The 25,091-nt window shown below is 45.2% G+C and overlaps 3 protein-coding genes across 4 annotated transcripts in view; 2 read left to right on the top strand and 1 right to left on the bottom strand.

Annotated features, from left to right (window-relative positions):
• Positions 1-5,821: 5,821 nt before the first annotated feature.
• On the top strand, positions 5,822-16,339 carry GCHFR (GTP cyclohydrolase I feedback regulator). Its single transcript, XM_051977097.1, has 3 exons — positions 5,822-6,070; positions 14,089-14,183; positions 15,167-16,339. Exons 1-3 carry the CDS (start codon positions 6,035-6,037, stop codon positions 15,288-15,290), a joined length of 255 nt encoding a protein of 84 aa, XP_051833057.1. The 5' UTR covers positions 5,822-6,034; the 3' UTR covers positions 15,291-16,339.
• Positions 16,340-16,469: 130 nt separating this feature from the next.
• DNAJC17 (DnaJ heat shock protein family (Hsp40) member C17) overlaps positions 16,470-25,091 on the bottom strand; it is a 32,578-nt gene continuing 23,956 nt past the window's right edge. Inside the window, exons 8-11 of one of the 2 annotated variants that reach the window (XM_051977094.1) lie at positions 24,870-24,947; positions 24,046-24,126; positions 23,303-23,422; positions 16,470-16,681 (exon numbers count right to left, since the gene is read on the bottom strand). In XM_051977094.1, coding sequence (XP_051833054.1) covers positions 16,559-16,681; positions 23,303-23,422; positions 24,046-24,126; positions 24,870-24,947 — 402 coding nt within the window. In that variant the 3' untranslated portion in view covers positions 16,470-16,558. The remainder of the gene's footprint in view (positions 16,682-23,302; positions 23,423-24,045; positions 24,127-24,869; positions 24,948-25,091) is intronic. The other variant, XM_051977095.1, reaches the window with a different exon arrangement.
• C2H15orf62 (chromosome 2 C15orf62 homolog) lies at positions 16,688-22,630 on the top strand. Its single transcript, XM_051977096.1, has one exon. The coding sequence runs from the start codon at positions 19,473-19,475 to the stop codon at positions 19,995-19,997; it is 525 nt and encodes a 174-aa protein (XP_051833056.1). The 5' UTR covers positions 16,688-19,472; the 3' UTR covers positions 19,998-22,630.

Genomic DNA, 25,091 nt, shown 5'->3' on the forward strand with positions numbered 1-25,091 from the left:
AAACAGTTACAAGCTATAAAGTATAAGGTATTATTTTTATGGTGTATAGAATAAAGCAGGAACCAACAAGTTTACTCTTTGCTGTGTCTGCCCCAATTGGATTAGATATAACCTACAAAATGACACAAGGGAATATGATCAAAAGCAGTGATGTGCGTGGATTATTTCTTCTCACCCGACATGAGCAGCCTCTGAGTCCCTGATTCTATGTAATTCTTTCTGCCCTTTAGGAGATGCCAGATGGTCAGACAGAGCAGGGGAATTCATTTTCCTCCCGGATATTAAAGATGTTATCTGGCAGCAACAGGCCTACTGCAGTTGGAATAGGCAAGGAGGGGGAGTGCAGGATGGTGTTAGACAGAGCTTTCTATCTGGTCCTTCATCTGCAGATCTACTCTGGCAAAAACAACTCGGCCCGTTTTCGGAGGTAAATGCTGTCTGCAAACATGATGGCAGCTCCCCATCTCCCACCTTGAGGTTCTGGCTTGTATTTTTTAAAAATTTCTCCAAAAAGCAGCTACAGGCTAATAGGCAAGCATTCTAATGTAGCACAAACCAAAGGGTTGTGAGAACAAAACTCTATGTCCTCTCTGGGTTCCGGTGTTTGGAACCCAGGCATCTCCTTGGCTATTTCTGAGAGAGACAACATAATCTCATAACCTTGGAGCTATCATTCATTTCCCATTATCAGCCTCCTTGTACCAATATGGATCTCATAACACTTTGCATTATTCTTATGTACTTGTAATATTTTTATTTGCATTATATTTATTCCTGTGGATGTCATCTGGTAGAATGTAAGGTCCTTGAGGACAGGTAATTTTCATTTTTGTCTTTCTAGTACCAACAGTCCAGTTTTGATCATGTCATTCTCCTCCCTCCATCCTCCAATAAACTCCAATAGTTCCCTATCATTTCCAAATAAAGCACAAAACTCACTGGCATTTTAAAACCATTCATAAACCTGTCTGCCCCAGTCTTTCCAGTCTCTTTGCATCTTATAACTTTCCCCTTCACCCTCCATATATCTTTCAGTCCAGTGACACTCCTTGCTGCTCCCTGAACAAAATAATCCACCTCTTGGAAAGACTTACAGGAAGTGATGCAAAATGAAGTGAACAGAAGCAAGAGAACATTGTATCCAGTAACAACAAGATTATGTGATAACCAACTGGGATGGACTTGACTTTATTTTATTTTTATAAAGCTTTTTATTTTCAAAACATATACATAGTTTCCAACATTCACCCTTGCAAAACCTTGAGTTCCAATTTTTTCTCCCTTCCTTTTTTCTACTCCCTCCACTAGATAGCAAGCAATGCAATATATATATATATTAATGTGCAATTTTTCTATACATATTTCCACAATTATCCAGAAAAACAGATCAAAAAAGAAAAAAAAGGGAAAGAAAACAAAATACAAGCAAACAACAACAAAAAGGTGAAAATGCTATATCGTGATCCACACTTAGACTTGGCTCTCTTCAACAATGATGTGATTCAAGACAATTCCCATAGACTTGGGATGGAGAGTGCAGCCACATTTAGAGAGAGAATTATGGAGACTGAATGTGGATCAAAGCATGGTACTTTCACTTTTTTGTTGTTAGTGGTGTTTGTTATACTTGCTTGGTTTTTTTCTTTCTATTTTTTCTCCATTTTATCTAATTTTTTTTTGCACACTATAATGAATATGAAAATATATTTAGAAGAATTTCACATGTTTAACCTATATCAAATTGCTTGCTGTTTAGGGAAGAGGAAAGAGGGAGAAAAATTTGGAACATGAGGCTTTGCAAAACTAAATGTTGGAACGTATTTGGGAAAATAAAAAAACTATTTAAAAGAAAAAAGATAATTTACCTCCTGACTTTGGGTATTTTCACTGCCTCATGTCTGAAATTCTGTTCCTCCTTATCTCTGCTTCCTGACTTCCTGGCTTCCTTTGAGTCTCCATTAAATTCCTACCTTCCACAGAAAAGCTTCTCTGATCCCTTAAAATTCTGGTGCCTTCTCTTGGTTGATTATTTCCAATTTATCCTGTATATGTCGTGTTTATGTATAATTGTTTCTATGTTGCCTCCCCCATTAAACTGTGAGGCCCTTGAGAGCTGCGGTTGTTTTTTATCTTTTTTTTTTTTTTTGGTAACCCCAGGGCTTAGCACAATACCTGGTGACAGAGTAGGTATTTAACACCTGTTTATTGACTAACTAACCAACACTAACACAGTTCTAGGCACATGGTAGTCAGTTAATAAGTTGAATTTATTTAGCCCTACAAGATTATAAACTTTGGCATCCTTTCATATTTATTTTCTTATCTCATCTAGTACCTAACATGGTGACTTGCACCTAGTAAGTGCTTAACAGATATCTGTTGAATGAATGAATGGTGCTTTTGGTATCTGGTTGTTAGTGTAGTTACACTTTATCAACCCAGTTATAGAAAAAGCTCCTTACAACAAAGATGAGTCTTATATTATTACTTGTATACAGAAACAACATTGTATATGTTGTTTTGTGTATAGCACCTGTAATAAAGTGTTAAGCATACATTAAGTGTTTGAACAAATGCTCACCTAATGAATGGATAGAAAGAAGGATGGACGATGGAATGAACAGATGAGAGAACAGCCAAATTCTTCAAAGGTGAAAGGGGAAAAAAAGATTGTAGGGAAAATGTGATTAAACAACAAATCAGATCAAAACACCCTTGGGTAAAGTTGGTCATCACTGACTTTGAAAATGGGTAGAAGGGTGGTAGTTGCTGCTGTGGAGATGATAAAGAATAGGCATATTTACAGTGCATACTTTATAAATAGTGTCTTCAATGGCCAGTGATTATGCAGATTTGTTACAAGGTTTTGTCTTTCCCTACAACTCCCCCAAACCCATAATGGATGGGAGAAGGCAGAGAACATAAATATTGTTAGTTGAATCAAAATAAAATAAAATAAAAGTGACATTTTTAAAACCTCTTGTGAACTCATTTCCAAATTGTGTAAAATGAGATTGAGACAAAGATTGCTTATTAAGTTTTTACTGTGAAATGTTATATGGTTAATTCAATTATGTCAATAAATTAAAAATTTTTTAAATTAAAATAGTCTTCATTTGGCATTTCTATATTGTCTTCTATTGTTAGAGTAGATCCATATTTAATCTGTTACCAAAGTCTGATTTTACCTTTGTACCAACCTTCAAATATGTTCCCTTATCTCCTCTGACATTGCCAATATTCTAGTGAAGTCCCTCATCACCTCATGACTTGGATTACTGCAATAGCCTGCTTTGGGGAGAGAGGGTATCTATCTACCCTAATTCTCCTTACCTATACATCCTCATTCAGTCACTAAAGTGATTTTCCTAAGTGCAAGTCTGATCATGGCATAACTCAGTAAACTCCAATGGCTCCCTATTACCTCCAGGAGCAAATAAAGATATTCTCTTCGGCATTCAAAGCCATTCATAATCTAGTCCCTTCCTATCTTTCCAATCTTTTACCCTTTAAATCTTCCTCTCTACTAGCCTGTTTGTTGTTCCCCAAACAAAAAACTCCATCTCCCAACTCCAGAAATTTTCTTTTTCTTTCTTTCTTTTATTTCCTCCAGGCATTTTCATTATCGGTCCCCTACACCTGATTCTCCCTTCTTATCTCTGATTCATGGCTTCCTTTCGAATTTCAGTAAAATCCTCCCTTTAACAGGGTTGCTTACCTGATCCCACTTAATTTTAGCCCCTTACCTCTTTTGATTATCACAAACTATCCTGTATGTAATTTGTTTGTACATAGTTGTTTGCATATTGTTCCACCTTCCCTCCATTAGACTGTGAATAGGGTTTGTCTTTTATCTTTCTTTGTAACCCAGTGCGCAGTATGGTACCCAGCACATATTAGGTGTTTGATGTTTATTGACTTGCCATACAACTGTGATTCTAAATCTTTTTTGGATCATAGACCCTTTGACAATCTGATGAAACTGATGGGCCTTTAGAAATAATGTTTAAAAATGTACAAAATAAGACACATACGATTACAATAAAAACCAAAGGTGAGTAAAAAAAGATGTAATTTCTTTTGATCCAGGACCATGACCTCTCTGAAATCTAACCTTTAGACTTTAAGTTAAGAACCCCAACTCTAAAATAGATTGAAATATATACATATATTAGTCATTTATCTATCTGTCTACAGCTATCTCCTTAAATAGATTGCAAACCCTTAGAAAGAAGAGAAGGAGCATCTAGAAGAAAGGAAAAGAAGGAAGGGAAGGAAGGAAGAGAAAAGGAAGGCAGGAAGGAAAGGAAGAGAGGGAGGAAGGAAGGAAGAAAAGAAGGAAGGAAGGAAGAGAAAAGGAAACAGGAAGGGAAGGAAGAGAGGGAGGAAGGAAGAGAAGGAAGAGAAAGAAAGAAGGAAGGAAAAGAAGGAAGGAAGAGAACAAAAAGATATTTCCCTATATCTCTCATTATTAACTAGAACAGTGCCTAGCATATAGTAGGGACTCAATAAATATTTGATCAATTGATCTCTCCACCCAAAGAAATGAAAAAAAAAATCATTTCTGAACTGGGAACTGTAGTTAATAGAGTACTGAAATCAGGTAATGTCAATTACCTGATTAGAGATTGCATGTGTCCCAACAAGAAAAAATATATTTAACATACATTAATAACATAGAACAAGCTGCATGTTCACTTAAAAACCTAGTTAAAAATCCAAAATAAGCACAAAAAAGGAAATTTTGATAATAATAAGAAATAGATGAGTTGGAATAAAAAGACTAGGCAACTGATAAAACTAAAAGCTGATTCTTTGAAAAGACCAAAGAAAATTGATAAGCCTTTAGCTGACCTAACTACAAAGAATACGGGAGTAAAATAAAATGGAAAAAAAAAAGAACAAGGTAATATTACAACAGATTTTCTTGTGATGAGAAGGGATAATCAACTCCCACCCTACTTCCCCTTTTTCCATGAAATCTCAAGAAATTTAAAGCTAAGTTGATTCAAGAAACATTTATTAAGCTCCTACTATGTGCCAAGCACAGGATTAATCTCTGAGGAGACAAGAAAAGACAAAAAATAGCCACTGTCCCCTAAGAAGGTCATCTTTTAATGAGGGAGACATTATACAAACAACTGTGTACATACAAGATAGGATAGTTGGAATATATGTTGGAAATAAAGGAAAGTTCCCAATACATTAGCTGGATCCTCAGAGGAAAGACCCAAAACACATAGTGGGAAAGCACAGGTAGGAAGGTTCTGGTGGGTTTCCATTTGCAATCCTGTAGAAATCATCCACAATGGATATAATCAAAAATTGATGAAGTATCGTAATCTCCCCTTAAACAGTAAAGCTCCTTAAGGGATGTCAGTTTTTCCTCACGAATCTGGCATTGAGACTCTTGGAAAATATTCAAAGAATAAATGTCTAGAGGAAAGGAGTTTTATTTGCCCTTCGTTCTCCAAGAGAACCGTGACATCAGGGAGGGGAGGCTATGCAAGTGAATTGGATTTAAGTGAGGGGGAGAAGGGTACGGAATAGGGAAAGCAGGAGGGTGCTGCCCAAGATCTTAGGAAGTTCAAAGAGAAACATTTTACAAATGGTTCTAAAGTTTGAAGTCCTGGTTCAGACAAAGCTGGGCCGGCCAGTATAGGGGCGAGGTCACTGCCATCCATTCTAGCAAGAAGGTCACGGTCTCCACTGGTCCCTGCACTGTCCCTGAAATCAGTATCTGCTATTCGAAAGGTTTAGAAGCGCCCGGCCGCGTCATAGGACCGGCCAGCCTCTGATTGGTCAGGCGGTCACCAGACGGTCTTCCTGGAATTTGTCGGGACTGGGAGCGGAACTCCTGGAGTCAGAGCGGGAGTAACGGGACTTTCGGACGCAGGGAGACCCCGATTCGAGTAGTTCGTGCGGAGGGACACATTGGCTCTCGCCGCTCATCCCTGAGCACCCCAAACTGTGGGGAGACCGTCGGACCCCGGAACCTGGGAGCCCCGTGGAGCTGAGGAGGGACACAGGGACCATGCCGTACCTGCTCATTAGCACCCAAATCCGTATGGTGAGTACCTGCTGCCTAACCTCCTAGCCCCGGGCGCTGAAACCAGGAGCGAGACCAAGCTTGCCCAGCTCCCGCAGCCAGACTGTCCAGCATGGGGTGGGGGATCCATGGAGCCTGGGCACACCCTTCCCTCTCGTGCATTCAGGCTGAGCTCCTGCGTCCCCAGGTGCGCCCTTCGGATCGCGGGTTTCCTTCCCGCGCGTTAGAGGAGAAATCTTACCCACGGCTACAACTCCCGGGGGAAAGTCCAGCCTTCCCAACTCCCCTCCCCCTTCCCCCGACCTCAGGTTGGAGGCGGTCCAGCCCGATCGCCCCCTCTCCCTCTGAGTAGTAAGGTCCTTGCGACCCGGTCAACCAGGGGCCACCCAACCTGGCACAGTCTGTTGGGCAGGACTTTTCTAAGCGCCGGCCCCACCCACTCAAGGGAAGGCCAGGAAGTCTCTTGCTCCTGCCCAGCTAGACCTGCTTCAAAAGCAAAAGGGCACAATTCACTGCCTCTAGAGGCACACAGCATCTCCTCACCTTCCCTCCAAGAATCCCGGCCCTAGGTAGAATATATACCTGTACGCCTGTGCAAGGTTTTTAGAGGAAAGAAAGGGAATGGGATGGTATAATTGCAAGGAATAAACACGCACAAGGTCTGACGTGACACTCAAGTCGGTCTAAACGGTCACACACTGCCAGTGGCTGACCTGCAGCTACCTGAGGATACAAGAATACACTCCTATCTAGAAATGGTCACAGGAATACACATATATATATAGAAATCCACAGTCACACCCCCTGATAGCCAGATAGACACACACAGAGCCATTCGAGGCAATCTCAGTCAGAGCTATAGGCATGTACACAACAGTGTCCGGTACCTCAGAGCTATAGTCAGACACAGAGCTACAGATACACAACAGTCGGACACACAGTCAGAGCTATACGTACACCATAGTCTCAGACACACAGCTCAGACACAGAGCTATAGATACACAACAGTCAGACATGCAGTCAGAGCTATCCGTACACCACAGTCTCAGACACACAGTCAGAGCTATACGTACACCACAGTCTCAGACACAGAGCTATAGATACACAACAGTCAGACACACAGTCAGAGCTACATGTACACAACAGTCTCAGACACAGGTATAGAGACACAACAGTCAGACACACAGAGCTATACGTACACCATAGTCTCAGACACACAGTCAGAACTACATATACACAACAGTCTCAGACACAGAACTACAGATACGCAACAATCAGACACACAGTCAGAGCTATACGTACACCACAGTCTCAGACACAGAGCTATAGATACACAAGTCAGACACACAGTCAGAGCTATAGTCAGACACAGAACTATAGATACACAAGTCAGACACACAGAACTATACATATACAACAGTCTTAGATACAGTCAGAGCTACATGTACACAACAGTCTCAGACACAGAGGTATAGATACACAACAGTCAGACACACAGTCAGAGCTATACGTACACCACAGTCTCAGACACAGAGCTATAGATACACAAGTCAGACACACAGTCAGAGCTATAGTCAGACACAGAACTATAGATACACAAGTCAGACACACAGAACTATACATATACAACAGTCTTAGACACAGTCAGAGCTACATGTACACAACAGTCTCAGACACAGAGGTATAGATACACAACAGTCAGACACACAGTCAGAGCTATACGTACACCACAGTCTCAGACACACAATCAGAGCTACATATACCAACAGTCTCCAACACAGAACTATAGATACACAACAATCAGACACAGTTAGAGCTATACGTACACCAGTCTCAGACACAGAGCTATAGATACATAACAGTCAGACACACAGAGCTATACATACACCATAGTCTCCGACACAGAACTATAGATACACAACAGTCAGACACACAGTCAGAGCTATACGTACACCACAGTCTCAGACACAGAGCTATAGATACACAACAGTCAGACACACAGTCAGAGCTATACGTACACCACAGTTTCCGACACAGAACTATAGATACACAACAGTCAGACACAGTCAGAACTATACGTACACCACAGTCTCAGACACAGTCAGAACTACATATACACAACAGTCTCAGACACAGAACTATAGATACACAACAATCAGACACAGTTAGAGCTATACGTACACCATTCTCAGACACCGAGCTATAGATACACAGCAGTCATACACACAGTCAGAGCTATACGTACACCAGTCTCAGACACAGAGTTATAGACACACAACAGTCAGACACACAGAGCTATACGTACACCACAGTCTCAGACACAGAGCTATAGATACACAACAGTCAGACACGCAGTCAGAGCTATACGTACACCACAGTCTCAGACACAGAACTATAGATACACAAGTCAGACACACAGTCAGAGCTATAGTCAGACACAGAGCTATAGATACACAAGTCAGACACACAGAACTATACATATACAACAGTCAGACACACAGAGCTATACGTACACCACAGTCTCTGACACAGAGCTATAGATACACAACAGTCAGACACACAGTCAGAGCTATACGTACATCACAGTCTCAGACACACAATCAGAGCTACATATACCAACAGTCTCCAACACAGAACTATAGATACACAACAATCAGACACAGTTAGAGCTATACGTACACCAGTCTCAGACACAGAGCTATAGATACATAACAGTCAGACACACAGAGCTATACATACACCATAGTCTCCGACACAGAACTATAGATACACAACAGTCAGACACGCAGTCAGAGCTATACGTACATCACAGTCTCAGACACAGAGCTATAGATACACAACAGTCAGACACACAGTCAGAGCTATACGTACACCACAGTTTCCGACACAGAACTATAGATACACAACAGTCAGACACAGTCAGAGCTATACGTATACCACAGTCTCAGACACACAGTCAGAGCTACATATACCAACAGTCTCCGACACAGAACTATAGATACACAACAATCAGACACAGTTAGAGCTATACGTACACCATTCTCAGACACCGAGCTATAGATACACAGCAGTCATACACACAGTCAGAGCTATACGTACACCAGTCTCAGACACAGAGCTATAGATACACAACAGTCAGACACACAGAGCTATACGTACACCACAGTCTCTGACACAGAACTATAGATACACAACAGTCAGACACGCAGTCAGAGCTATACGTACACCACAGTCTCAGACACAGAGCTATAGATACACAACAGTCAGACACACAGAGCTATACGTACACCACAGTCTCCGACACAGAACTATAGATACACAACAGTCGGACACACAATCAGAGCTATACGTACACCACAGTCTCAGACACACAGTCAGAGCTATACGTACACCACAGTCTCAGACAGAGAGCTATAGATACACAACAGTCAGACACGCAGTCAGAGCTATCCGTACACCACAGTCTCAGACACAGAGCTATAGATACACAACAGTCAGACACACAGTCAGAGCTATACGTACACCACAGTCTCAGACATAGAGTTATAGACACACAACAGTCAGACACAGTCAGAGCTATACGTATACCACAGTCTCAGACACACAGTCAGAGCTACATATACCAACAGTCTCCGACACAGAACTATAGATACACAACAATCAGACACAGTTAGAGCTATACGTACACCATTCTCAGACACCGAGCTATAGATACACAGCAGTCATACACACAGTCAGAGCTATACGTACACCAGTCTCAGACACAGAGCTATAGATACACAACAGTCAGACACACGGAGCTATACGTACACCACAGTTTCCGACACAGAACTATAGATACACAACAGTCAGACACGCAGTCAGAGCTATACGTACACCACAGTCTCAGACACAGAGCTATAGATACACAACAGTCAGACACACAGAGCTTTTTGTACACCACAGTCTCCGACACAGAACTATAGATACACAACAGTCGGACACACAATCAGAGCTATACGTACACCACAGTCTCAGACACACAGTCAGAGCTATCCGTACACCACAGTCTCAGACACAGAGCTATAGATACACAACAGTCAGACACACAGTCAGAGCTATACGTACACCACAGTCTCAGACACAGAGCTATAGATACACAACAGTCAGACACACAGAGCTATACGTACACCACAGTCTCCGACACAGAACTATAGATACACAACAGTCAGACATGCAGTCAGAGCTATCCGTACACCACAGTCTCAGACACAGAGCTATAGATACACAACAGTCAGACACACAGTCAGAGCTATACGTACACCACAGTCTCAGACACAGAGCTATAGATACACAACAGTCAGACACACAGAGCTATACGTACACCACAGTCTCCGACACAGAACTATAGATACACAACAGTCAGACATGCAGTCAGAGCTATACGTACACCACAGTCTCAGACACACAGTCAGAGCTACATATACACAACAGTCTCAGACACAGAACTATAGATACACAACAGTCAGACACACAGTCAGAGCTATAGTCAGACACAGAACTATAGATACACAAGTCAGACACACAGAACTATACATATACAACAGTCTTAGACACAGTCAGAGCTACATGTACACAACAGTCTCAGACACAGAGCTATAGATACACAACAGTCAGACACACAGTCAGAGCTATACGTATACCACAGTCTCAGACACACAGTCAGAGCTACATATACACAACAGTCTCAGACACAGAACTATAGATACACAACAGTCAGACACACAGTCAGAGCTATACGTATACCACAGTCTCAGACACACAGTCAGAGCTACATATACACAACAGTCTCAGACACAGAACTACAGATACACAACAGTAAGACACACAGAGTTATAGTCAGACACAGAACTATAGATACACAAGTCAGACACACAGAGCTATACATACACAACAGTCTCAGACAGTCAGAGCTACATGTACACAACAGTCTCTGACACAGAACTATAGATACACAACAATCAGACACACAGTCAGAGCTATACGTACACCACAGTCTCAGACACAGAGTTATAGACACAAAACAGTCAGACACAGTCAGAGCTATACGTACACCACAGTCTCAGACACACAGAGCTACATATACACAACAGTCTCAGACACAGAACTATAGATACACAACAATCAGACACACAGTCAGAGCTATAGTCAGACACATAACTATAGATACACAAGTCAGACACACAGAACTATATATATACAACAGTCTTAGACACAGTCAGAGTTACATGTACACAACAGTCTCAGACACAGAGGTATAGATACACAACAGTTAGACACACAGTCAGAGCTATACGTACATCACAGTCTCAGACACAGAGCTATAGATACACAACAGTCAGACACAGTCAGAGCTATACGTATACCACAGTCTCAGACACACAGTCAGAGCTACATATACACAACAGTCTCAGACACAGAACTATAGATACACAACAGTCAGACACACAGTCAGAGCTATACGTATACCACAGTCTCAGACACACAGTCAGAGCTACATATACACAACAGTCTCAGACACAGAACTACAGATACACAACAGTAAGACACACAGAGTTATAGTCAGACACAGAACTATAGATACACAAGTCAGACACACAGAGCTATACATACACAACAGTCTCAGACAGTCAGAGCTACATGTACACAACAGTCTCTGACACAGAACTATAGATACACAACAATCAGACACACAGTCAGAGCTATACGTACACCACAGTCTCAGACACAGAGTTATAGACACACAACAGTCAGACACAGTCAGAGCTATACGTACACCACAGTCTCAGACACACAGAGCTACATATACACAACAGTCTCAGACACAGAACTATAGATACACAACAATCAGACACACAGTCAGAGCTATAGTCAGACACATAACTATAGATACACAAGTCAGACACACAGAACTATATATATACAACAGTCTTAGACACAGTCAGAGTTACATGTACACAACAGTCTCAGACACAGAGGTATAGATACACAACAGTTAGACACACAGTCAGAGCTATACGTACATCACAGTCTCAGACACAGAGCTATAGATACACAACAGTCAGACACAGTCAGAGCTATACGTATACCACAGTCTCAGACACACAGTCAGAGCTACATATACACAACAGTCTCAGACACAGAACTATAGATACACAACAGTCAGACACACAGTCAGAGCTATACGTATACCACAGTCTCAGACACACAGTCAGAGCTACATATACACAACAGTCTCAGACACAGAACTACAGATACACAACAGTAAGACACACAGAGTTATAGTCAGACACAGAACTATAGATACACAAGTCAGACACACAGAGCTATACATACACAACAGTCTCAGACAGTCAGAGCTACATGTACACAACAGTCTCTGACACAGAACTATAGATACACAACAATCAGACACACAGTCAGAGCTATACGTACACCACAGTCTCAGACACAGAGTTATAGACACACAACAGTCAGACACAGTCAGAGCTATACGTACACCACAGTCTCAGACACACAGAGCTACATATACACAACAGTCTCAGACACAGAACTATAGATACACAACAATCAGACACACAGTCAGAGCTATAGTCAGACACATAACTATAGATACACAAGTCAGACACACAGAACTATATATATACAACAGTCTTAGACACAGTCAGAGTTACATGTACACAACAGTCTCAGACACAGAGGTATAGATACACAACAGTTAGACACACAGTCAGAGCTATATGTACATCACAGTCTCAGACACAGAGCTATAGATACACAACAGTCAGACACACAGTCAGAGCTATATGTACACCAGTCTCAGACACAGAGTTATAGACACACAACAGTCAGACACAGTCAGAGCTATACGTACACCACAGTCTCAGACACACAGAGCTACATATACACAACAGTCTCAGACACAGAACTATAGATACACAACAATCAGACACACAGTCAGAGCTATAGTCAGACACATAACTATAGATACACAAGTCAGACACACAGAACTATATATATACAACAGTCTTAGACACAGTCAGAGTTACATGTACACAACAGTCTCAGACACAGAGGTATAGATACACAACAGTTAGACACACAGTCAGAGCTATACGTACATCACAGTCTCAGACACAGAGCTATAGATACACAACAGTCAGACACACAGTCAGAGCTATACGTACACCAGTCTCAGACACAGAGTTATAGACACACAACAGTCAGACACAGTCAGAGCTATACGGACACCACAGTCTCAGACACAGAGCTATAGATACACAACAGTCAGACACACAGTCAGAGCTATAGTCAGACACAGAACTATAGATACACAAGTCAGATACACAGATGTATACGTACACAACAGTCTCAGACACAGTCAGAGCTACATATACACAAGTCTCAGATACAACCAAAGCTATACATAGTACACACACAACACTAGATGGTTACAGGCAGACACAGACACAAGACTAAATATGGGGCCCCTGGCTACCACTGAAGGTAAGTGTGAGCACCACCTGTTCCTTTAGGGGTCCTGTAGGGTCTGTTTTTCCAGCAGAGGAAGCATCAGGGAAGTACTGAGCCCACAGTTCCTCCCACTAAGGGGAATGAAGAGGATGAGGGGTTGGCAAAGACAAGGTCTCATAATTGGGAGAAACCTTGGCAGGTTTCTAGGGTGATAGTGTTAATTACCTGCCTATGCCAGGCTGGCAAGGTTGAGATGAAAGAAGTTGGCGAGGGCCTGTCAGTGGCTGGTTACCCAATCTCATCATTCCTGTCCCCTCTCTTTGATGATCTCTTTGATCATCGAGCTCCCTCCCAGTTTATTATGGGTCTGAAAGCTCCTGAGGGCATTAACTCCATCCTTCCAGCTTCTGAAGAGAGTCCATTCAGCACTCTAACCATAGGCTTGGCTAATGGGTACATAAGGGAGGAGGAAGAGGGATGGCCACTCTCTGACCTCAGCAGCTTTCCCCCTGGTTTCCTTATTGCAGGAAGTGGGTCCCACGATGGTGGGAGACGAATTCTCTGACAAGGAGCTGATGGGGTACTTGGGGGCCACTAAGAGGAATATGCTGGGAAACAACTTGTAAGTAGAAGGGATGACCCTGAGCCCTCCCACTTGTCCCCATCACCTCTCTCTACAGGCCCCCTTTATGAGATGAGTATCTTTGAGAAGTTAGCTGCCCCGGTCGGCTTTCTTTTCTGTGGGTAGCTCCAGCCTTTCAGAGAGTTCAGTGTCTTTTGTAGCAATTTTTCAACTACTGCTTCTTCCTTGGACACTGGCCCTGCTTTCAACTCACAGAGCCCCACCAGCAGCAGGGCAGACAGGCAAATCAGTGCTTTCCACAGCACTGAGGCTTCTGAAACCACATCATTTCTACATATAACTCTGTTCCTCTTCTGTGCTTTCTCACAATGGTACCTCACTGGCCTTGCTTTAAGCCTGTCCTCCTAGGCACTAGGTAAAAACTAGATGGAAGAGTTATTTCCTGAAAAGAGAGAGAATTAATTCAAAGAATAAATCACATAGGCTGGAAAGTGGGGAGGCACAGAGCAAAGCTTTTATTTTGCTGCTGCAAATAAGTCCTCTGGCCACTTCCTCCATGCTTTGCATAATATTATAATCTGTAGCCTGTCAAAGTGGTTTCCTTCTACTGTCTTAATATCAGTTCACTGTCCAGGATTGCTGAGAAGGGGAAGAGAGCTGCCTACAATCTGTTTTTCGCTCCTGATCATAGAGATGTCATATTGAGGTGATGACTTAGTCAATAGGGTTTTGAGAGGAAGAGAAGATGAGTATTGATCCCAGCCAGTGGCTCTAGAGTTCTGCAGGGGACTGCTGTAATGACTCCCTTGTCTTGAGTTTCCCACTCAAGAATCCTTACTTAAAAGCCCCATAGCCCTAACCAAACTTAATTAAAGGGGAGTAAAGCATACTTACTGCCAAGAAAGTGCAAGTAAACCTTGGTGTTTTGATGGGTCAGTTCTGTTCCTCTTAGGAATGAGGACAGGAGAGGGGAATTAGTCTTCTTCCTGCCTGGTCTCACGTCCCTTACCATCTCTCCACAGTTGTGAATACTACGTCCACGATCCGCCCCGAATCGTTCTGGATAAGCTGGAGGTCTGGGGCTACCGTGTAGTGAGCATGACAGGCGTGGGCCAGACGCTGGTGTGGTGCCTTCACAAAGAGTAGCCACGTCCCCTCCAACCTTCTGCCTCCATCTGGAGAGGGCCCTGTGTACCAGCTGCCCCCTCCTCCCAGCCCCTTGGCCAGGGCAGCCATCTGCCTGCGATGTCACTCTCTCCTTCATCTGTCATGTCCCCCTTATGGTGTTCTTTTTCTTTTTGTAATATAAAATGGTTCTCTGTGGGAGCAGGTTTCTTGGGGAGGTTTTTGGGGGGCAGCCTTAGTTTCAGTTCAGAGTAATAATCACCTCAAATACAGCCAGCTGATAAAGTCCAAACGTTTATTTCTTATCTCTTTCCTTGGGCCCGGTTAGCTTTCTTAGAGGCCTCTCTCCTTCCTTAGTTCCAAGAGCTCTTGCCGCTAATCTTTTGCCTCTGTCAGCTTCGGCTTCTCTTCTTCCAAATATCTCCAGCCAGCACCAAGGTGAAAGTTGGAATAAATCTGTCTTGCCTCCAAGAGAGGGCTTGTGGGCTTCTGCATCTCCCAGAGTGCTCCTTGGCCCTGAGAGTTTCTTGCTTATATGCTGTTCACTGAGTACACACCAATCATTATATCACTGGGAAACCATTATTTGTTGCAGGATTAAATCAATGCTAACTACATTTAATCATTGTCTCCTCAATTCCACTTAGTACCTTATTTTAAGTTCTGGCCTATAATATCTCCTCATAGGATCAGATCAATCATACTGAACCCTGCTAAATTAGATAATTATTGTCTCTATCAACTCTGATGAGTTAACACTTTGTAAGGATTCCAACATCTCCACATCCCTAACGAGCACCTACAGCCTTCATGGCAACCTGCTGCAGTCGGTGGCTGGGGTCCCATCTGCTGGGGGGGAGTGCTCCAAAGCCCCCTTCCCGCTGCCCTGCCTGCTTCATCCCTGACACAGAGGCACCATGCAAGCCCTGATACAGCCAGCAGGAAACTTCCTAAAGGGAGAAGGGAGCTTGCCCAGCTGGGAGACCCAACCAAAAAACTACCCAGTGTGAAGATGTCCCCGGGCCACACTGTAATCTAGTCCCACAATAAAGAGTTGTCTTCCTGCCCCATCCAGGCCTCTCTCTCTTTCACGGGACTGGGGCTCTCTCCTTTGAGCCTCCAGCATAGATGAAGGCCTGTGTGGGAGAGGTTCTGGGTCACACCACCTCCTTGACGGTCACTAATGTTTAGCACAATCAGTCACTTTCTAAAAAAATTTATTGTAGGTATTAATTTAAGAAAAGGGAGGAGGAGGGATGAAGAAGGGAAGAGGGGCTGGGTTCTGGGGGCTATGTGGGCATGGCCTCCTCGTCCTCCCTCTGCATCTGCTCGATCAGCTGCTGCCGCTCCGCTGCCTGACGCATGCGCATCATGACAAGGCTCTCGTAGTCCCTCTCTGACAGCACGGAGCCCTGCGGACACAGAGGAGAGGGGGTTAGGGACGGGCCCCCAGGCCAGGCATTCCCTCCTTCTGAGAAAGGACTGAGGCTGCGTCTGCAGTTCCCTTCCCTCCCCCCCAAAAGAGCTGGCTTCTCTAGCTGACAAAGAGAACCTGGGCTGCTGTGAAGTGAGAAAATGACTGGGCTCTGGTGCCGTGAGTCTGGAGTGTGTCCCGAGTCAGGACTTCAGCTAAGAACAGAGAGGAGGGTGGCCTCTAAGCCAAATTAAGGGAACAAGCTTCCTGCCTCATCAGCCTCTCAAGCAGCTGGCACGTCACCCAGCCCATGATCCCCCTTAGCTGTTTGCTTTCTTGTTCCCTCTCACTTTGTGCAGTCAATTCCAATTTCTCTTTTTAATGGGAAGAATTCCCCCATACTCATCCCAGCCTTCACCACCTGCTGCTCCCTTAATACACTAATTCTTTTCATTCTGCTATACTGCTGGCCCTGTAGCCAGTGAAACTGAGAGCATATTATTGTGATACACTATCAAGACAGCTTCTCTGACTATGCCGAGATCCCTCCCCATTATCAATGGGCCTAGGAGTACCCCAGCTGGTTCTGGGGGAAAAGGGGAGCCGCCTGCCTTATTCCATCTTTCTCAAAGTTACCCTCCTATCCAAAAAATGTCATTCATTCAGGCCTTTAGACTAGTGCCCCGGTTATGACGCTGGGGCCAGAAAGTAAGAGACGGCTCACCCTTGTCTGAATAAGCCCCACCCGAGAGGAAAGCAAATGTTTGGCTCATCTCTTAAACACAGTGGAGGGCAGGGCTCTCCTCTGGTTTGGGGCTAATGAATGCCAGGTTAATAATAGCCAACCATCTCAATGGGCAAAGTTGTGCAAAGCTTGATTTAAACCGCCTCCCTGGGAGCAGCGGAAGCTAGGGAGCCCCTTCCAGCAGCAGGTGGGAGCAATCTGTGATCTGAATCGCCTCTTCTCCCACACACCTGGGGAAGCCAAAGCAGAGGGTTAGAGGGCTTTGCTCTCTGTCCCTGGGAGAAGATGCTGTCAGGCAACATCCTGTGGGACCTCGGGGAGGCAGATTCCTCCTGCACCAAAGACTGAGAAAGTCTAGGGAATAGTGTCCATTGAAAATGGAAGAAGGTGCTGGTTCTGCTGCCAGATGGCTTAGGGGAAATGCCTTTTAGCTTAACTCTAGCACTTTGACCTTTCCTTCCCCCGTGATCACAACTCCCAAGAGAGAGACTATCCAGGCCAGGTTTTCTACTGCTCACTTTCCAATCCTGTTGGCCTGTGGCCTGCAAACACTACACAGTAAAGTCTGAGAGTCAAACACAGAACTAGTAAAATGCTGCCCAGTGAGACCCTAAGGCCCAAAATAGCACCAGATGCCATGAGCAATAGAAAAGGAAGTCTTGGTTTTGTAGGCCCAGGCAGCTGGAAGGGAAAGACTTGAAATTGTTCATCTTGCCTCGGAGTTCAGAATTCTAATTTGGGATCTTGTTCATTCATTCCAGCTCTGCTAGTGCCAGGAGGTTACCCCTGAAACCTTCTTTAGTAAAATGAGGAGGAAGCACTCTCCTTCTAAGAATGCTGACAGAACCTGTCTTGTCAGTGGGATTGGTAAAAAACTCAAGCTAAGACCTCACTGGGCAGGATGTTAGGCTGAACACAAAGCCAGGCGATATCCTTTTCCCCAAGGGGTCAAGAGAATTATTCCCTCATCTATCTCCCTGACCCCCCTCATTCGCTATGGAAATTCACCATGTGCATGAAGTGAGCTCATCTCTGGCTAAGGCCAGCACCTTCTCTTGGTGCACGACTGTTCCCACTAACACACCTTCTGGCTCCTTTCCCACCATCCGTGGCTGTGGGCCTGAGTTAATGAATGCTTGTCATCCGGTTATAGAGGGTGAGTCACCTGCACTAGTAACCAGTCCCTCCTCCTCTGACAGTCAGGCCCCACTTCTGCTTTTCAGTTAACCCCCAGCTTCCTTGTAGAGCAAGAGACCCAGAAGGCAGGGCATCCCTACATCAAGACTCTATTGATCGATGGTGAAAAAGGAAACAACACAGTGACATAAAGCAGGCCCGCTCCAGGACTCAGCTGCTGGGGAGTCCCCAGAGGAACTTCCGACTCTCCACTACTGGCCCTGGGCGTTGGCGGGAGCGGCTGCCCCGATCCCCACATGCGGATGCTGCAATTACCCAAAAGCATGAAACCCGACTTCCTACGTGACTGAGTCAGCTGGAAACAAAAACACACCAAGGCTGCCGCACACCAGCCCAAGCAGCCAAACCACTCATCAGAAGCTGGGAGGCACCAGCCTCCGAGGGAACAGCCGCACACCTGCCGGTGCAGGAGCCCGAACACCCCGAGCAGGGACCCGATTCAGTGCGGCTCAAGCCAGGCCCCCACCCCTCGAGGCCCCAGCAGACCGCTCCTGTCCATCCCCAGAAGCTCTGCGTCTGAACCACCAGCGCGCCCACCGCCTCTCACTCCAGTAAGTGTCCTTCCCTCTGGCTCTTTTCCCCTGAGACCTCCAGGCCTGCCTGCCTAGGGCTCCAGCTCTGCCTTCTCCTCTGGGAGACATCTTCCCACAACTTTCGGCAGCTTGTTGGCTGTCAGGCACGCTGACAGCGCGAGCAGAGACCCAGGGGGCCTCTGCCCATAGCCCTGGGTTGTCTCCCTACGCCTTCCTAGCAGGGATCAGCTGCTTCTGAGCCTCTGTGAGTCAGTCTATCCCTGGGCCAAGAGGCCTCCTGAGGGCAGCCAAGGTGGCCTGCTCTTCTCGGTCCCATGGAGACATGGCGGAAAGGATCTTTCCGCAACAATTCTTTCTTCAAACGTCTGAGCCTGGGGAGACCGCGACGCCTCCGACGGCAAGGCAGCGTGCTCAGCCAAGCCAGCACTGCGGGGGGAGACCACGAGGAATACAGTAACCGCGAGGTCATCCGGGAGCTTCGGGGAAGGCCAGACGGCCGGCGCCTCCCTCTGTGGGGGGACGAGCAGCCCAGATCCACACTGCTGGCCCCCCCCAAGCCCCCGCGCCTCTTTCGGGAGAGCACCAGCTGTCCCAACATTCTCGAGCCCTCCCCCACCTATGCTGCCGCCTACTCGGCCACCCTGCCCTCGGCCATCTCCCTGGCTGGCACACTACATGAGTACTCTGAGGAGGACTCCCTGGACGCCACGCCGCTGCAGGGGGCGCCTGCCGACCTGACTGACCCCTTCTTTTCCTTCAAGGTGGACCTGGGGATTTCGCTTCTTGAGGAAGTCCTGCAGATGCTGAGAGAGCAGTTTCCCAGGGACCCATGGGCTTGAAGGCGATGGTGGGATAGGGACGGGGATGGAGGGGGCGAGACTGAGGGGAGAGGGCTGAATGGCTGACCAATAAAAGCTCCACTTGGTGAGCAGGTACAAAGGGCAGGGGAGGGAGAAGAACCAGCCTGAGCCTCATCACAGACTTGAGGAACTGGTCGTCCTCCTCCCACAGGGTGCAGTGGGGCAAGTAAGGAACGACTTCCTGGACAGAAGGATGGAGGAAGGCCAAGGCAGGCTGAGACAGAGAAGGAGCTCCTTAGGACCACAAGACCGGACAAAGCTGGGCTCCGGCAGGGCAGAAGGGAGCAATCTGGAGTGTGGGAGGAGTATGGCAGGGGAAGGAACTGACAAAGGTCAGCAGGGGTTGGGGAGACCCCAAGACCAACCCTTGTGAGGTACTGAGAGCAATGGGCAGGGGCAACAAGACCAGAACTTCAAAGGCATCAATCCAATGTTCAGAACTGGGGGCTTGGAAGCTGTGGCTGCAGACTGGGTCAAGGTACTTGGCAGAAGGCTCCCTGGAAGCACCAGCAAAATTCAGCAGAAACTATGGGGAGGAAGTGATTCACACTCTCTTCCTGGGATCTAGAAATGACGAGGGGGGAGGAAGAATTCCTCATCACAGTCCTGCATGGAGGCAGTGACCACAGACTCTCAGCCAGCACTTGGCAGAACCACCACAGAGTGACTGAGGAGCTGCCAGTGCCCGCCCTGCCAAGACCCAGAGAAGCTCTCCCGGAGGATATCTGCCAGCTCAAAACGAGCTCCTTGGACCTGGGTCACAAGATCCAGTTTGGGGTCATGGCCAAGAAATTGGGACCAAAGGCTGCAGGACAGTCCCCCTCAAAAGATGGACTGGCCTGTGCAATATCCCAAACTGGCTTGTGAAGGGAAGCAAAAGAAAGCTTAAATCCAAATGACTTTTTCTTATCTTGTCACCTCTCATACCAGTGCCCTAAGCTGTGGGGTCCCTTTGTGTATGCCAGAAATAAAAATGGACAACAGTGCCACATCAAAGACCGTGGAATAATGTCCCTTTGTGGAAGGACCCTAGAGTTGTTTTGAAAATCCTTTCCTTCTCCCCTTTCCCTGAGGTGTTTGGGACTGCACAGGGCCAGCTCTCTCAGGCTTGGGTTGGTATGAGACAAGCAGAGGTAACCAACCTGGGGGCTGCCTAAGGAGGAGGGACCTCAAGGTACAACTCAGACCAACATAGCGAGGGCATACCCATACATTTACCATGTACAAGCCCAGAGGACACCAATGGCTGGGTACAACCTTTCTCTTCTTCTTCTTCTTCCCATCTCCCAACCCATCCCAAGTCCTCAGGGCATTTCCTGAGTTTAGATATTCCAACTCTGTCATCTGATGGAAAGGTTTTATTGCCTGTATTACACGTATGGAAAGGCAGCAGTATATTTCTAGAACCATGGCACGGCTTCCTTTATTCAAAACAAGGAAGACTCCTGGAATCAGAGGAGTTCAATGAACTTTCTTGAGCCTCTCCCCAAAAGCAAGAGTAAGAGAAATTGGAGGGAGCATCTGACTTCCCTCCTGGACCTCTTGCGTATCTGGTAAGTGGGGGAGTCAAAGGCACATTTCCCAGGGACAGAACCTTATCTCTTACACAAAAATCAGTTTATTCCTCCAATGGAGGTCTGAAGATCCCTGGGGTAAAACCTTTTTCATATTCATACTAAATTGTTTTGATTCCTAATAAGGTGAATATAAGGAGCTACAAGCCACACAAACAAAAGCTCTTTGAGGAGAAGGGGAAAGCTCCTTGATAGTTTTAAGAGTGAAAAGGCATCCTAAGACCAAAAAGTTTGAAACAAGCTTCTTGATGAGAGTCAAGGAGGCACGCTAACACAGAGGAGAAAGCAGAGAACAGGTTCCCAAAGCCTCCCCTCCCAGAAGCACTTGGTCTAAGTATCATCTATCCACACATCTATCCAGATGAGCCAGAGAGGAATATCCTTGTGCACTGATCCCAGGATCCCCAAAAGATGGGACTGACAGCATTCAAAGTAACCCAAGCAAACCACATACATCCTTATCCCCTAACATTCCCAACATCACCGACTGCCTTTGTTATGAAAGCTCCCAACTTTCCCCTCTAAACAGGGAGATAGGCCTTCAGAGTAGTTATAACCTAGCTGCTTCCCATGCACCTAAACCAGTTCTTACTCCTGGGAAATCCCAGTCTCATCCCAGTAGATCCAGTCTCACTCCTAGGGCAACTGGTGGCTGTGACAGGTACTCCAAGGGTTGTAGGCTTTCCCGTGCTGTGAACAGTAAGTACCCCAATGCCGCCATTTTCATTTTGAATTGGATGGGATGAGCAGACATGAAGTCATTATCATTTTCATCAGAGATCAAATTATATGATCTTTCCACCAAAACCAGCTTTCTTCCAAATTCCTTTGTGACTGATGAGGTCATCCCCATTCTGCCAGTCATCCAGATTTACATCAGGGTCATCTTCAAATCCTCATTCCAATCACTTGTCAAATCTTATCATTTCTACCTCCGCAGCAATTCTCACATCTGTCTCTATTCACACAGTCACCATTCTAGTTCAGATACCACTCACCTCTCATCTGCCCTACTGCAATAGACTCCTAAATGACTTTTTGCTTTAAAGTTTCCCCCTCTCCAACTCATTCTCCACACAATTTCCAAAGGGATTTTTCAAAAGTGCAGGTCTGACGTGTCCCTTCCCCACTCAATAAATTCCAGTAACTCACTACTGCCTCTGTTTAAAATATAACTTCATTGTTATTTTATCCTCTTTAAATTTCAATTTTCTCTAAGTTTTATATAGATGTGTGGGGAGGCATAATTATTTGTACAATGATACATATGCCTAATTTTAAGTAAATAAATATAGTTTGGGGGAGTGCATTAATAATGAATTTTTTATCGTTAGTGGTTTGTGATCAGAAAAATGTAAAATCCATTGGTCTATGACATCCAACAAAAGAAAAATTATTATAATGAAGCAGAGTTTATAACATTTATATATCACATGAAATAAAACCTGACTAATAATTATATATACTATAAAACACACAAAAATAAAAATCAGTTTAAAAAAATTTACTGGAAAACCATAAAAGGAGAAAAAAGTTAAGCACTGAAAAACGATTAATCTCAATCAGCCTCATTCCTCCTGAGCAAACCTTATTCTGAGAGGAAAGGGATCCCAATAAAGGTTACAACAGCTAGTTCTTCATTTTGCCCTATGGTTGGCTTCCCAAACCTCAAGCAAGGGCCTAATCCAGTAGTCTCTGGTGCCTTCCTACCTGTGATAGTCCTGAGTGGCTCGTGCCATCACTGCTCACTGTTCCTTGTGGCTGACCCTCCAACCAGGAGATCTTCAGAGGGTTGTTGACGAGACCCACTTCATTCTTGACGGCCAATACCTGCCAAAGGCAATGGTTTGACCTTCTTTTATGTCACCTAACCGACTCTGGAATGGGGACCAGAGTGCTGGTCTCATGCTAATATTTGATCCCAAAGTCTACAGCAAGAGCTGGCAACTTTTAACATGGAGGGCTGAGGTGCCAATCCATTTTGCAGAAATCAAAACCAAATGACCCTCAAAGAAAACAGACCAAATTTAAGCTACCCCTGAGGAAAGGAGTGATGCTAATTATCTAAAGCAGAGAGACAGTAAGCATCTAAGATGTGCATGTTGATACGAGGTTGGGAAGCAGTGGCTTTCAGAAATGGTAGAAGAGGGTCCTGTGATGGCTTCCAGAAGCATACTAATAAAAACTCTCATTTGTTATTTGTAACACTTATGCCATCAGTTATAAACCTCATGGCCCTGTCCCTACGTAGAACTGACGCTTTCCTATAAGCCAAAAGAAATCCAGATGAGTAGGAGGAGACCCCTCCAAGGAACCCAGGAATCACTTGCTGTGTCTTGGCTGGTTTGGCCTTTGTTTCAGTGTACGGGGCCTACAGGGTCCTGTAAATCTGTCCCCAAGTGGCTGATAGGCCCCAAATGGTCTGACTCTCACCTCAAGGTCCTGATACTCACCGCAGCCTTGACAGAAGCAAACTCTACCACAGCACTCCCTGTCTTCTTACTGGAGATGACCAGGTTGAGCACTTCACCATACTGTGAGAACAAAAAGGGAGGGTGAGTCACCCACCAGCCCACTGCCCAGGTCAGGCTGTTTCAGCAGAAGAGACATGCTAGAGGGGCTCTCTAGAGTGAAACTGATTCCTCCCGCCCCCAGCAAGAAATAGAAAAAGGAACTGTGTTCTGGTAAAGGTCAGTGGTCCATTGTATGAGGGAAGGTGGGGGAAGAATTTTTCCAGCGTCAAAAGAACAAGAAGGAAAAAAAGAACATTACAACAGTGGAAATACAGCTATGTTTTCTCAAGCACAAACAACAAAAAGTTGTCTTAGAATGAAAAAGCTGAGCTACAATTCAGGCAAGTCAGCATGTTGCATCATGATGGTTCAGTTTGACATCAGCAAGCTTCCCCCAGTGGGCACGACTTCAGTTGGCAAAGATCACAGATGACCAACCACTCCCTCTTTCCCAATGCATCTGGCCAAGCCCTTCTCTTCGGCAAAGAAGAAATGGGCCAGGGATGGGCAGAGAGAAGGGAGAGAGACAGAGACAGATAGAGAGAGAGACACAGAAAGACAGAAAGAGAGAGAGAGACAGGCAGAGGAGCGGAGGGGAGGGAGAGGGATAGGTGCTTACAGAGACTAGAGGCAAAGGGGTCGCAGAAACAGAAAACATAGGGATGATGGGAGAGGTCTGCCTACAAAGGGTGCCAGGCCCATCAGCTTGGATCAGATAGCAGCCGTGGACTGAGGACAAAGGGAGCAGAGCCAGCAGGACAGACCTTCTGTAGAATCCTCAGGAGGACATCCTTAGAGTAACCTCCTTTGGTCTCATCTTCTTTTTTACACTTCCATTTTAGCTGCCAAGAGAACAGTGAGTGAATGTCAAATACTTAATTTTGCCAAGTTTCAGCAGGCACTACCACTGCTTACAGTAACATACAATCAAATGAGGGCGCAGCCTACAAATGGGGGGAAATGCCAAGAAATGTCTACCCAGAAGT

This window comes from Antechinus flavipes, chromosome 2 (assembly GCF_016432865.1).
Source record: "Antechinus flavipes isolate AdamAnt ecotype Samford, QLD, Australia chromosome 2, AdamAnt_v2, whole genome shotgun sequence".
In the NCBI taxonomy this organism is placed as follows: Eukaryota; Metazoa; Chordata; class Mammalia; order Dasyuromorphia; family Dasyuridae; genus Antechinus; species Antechinus flavipes.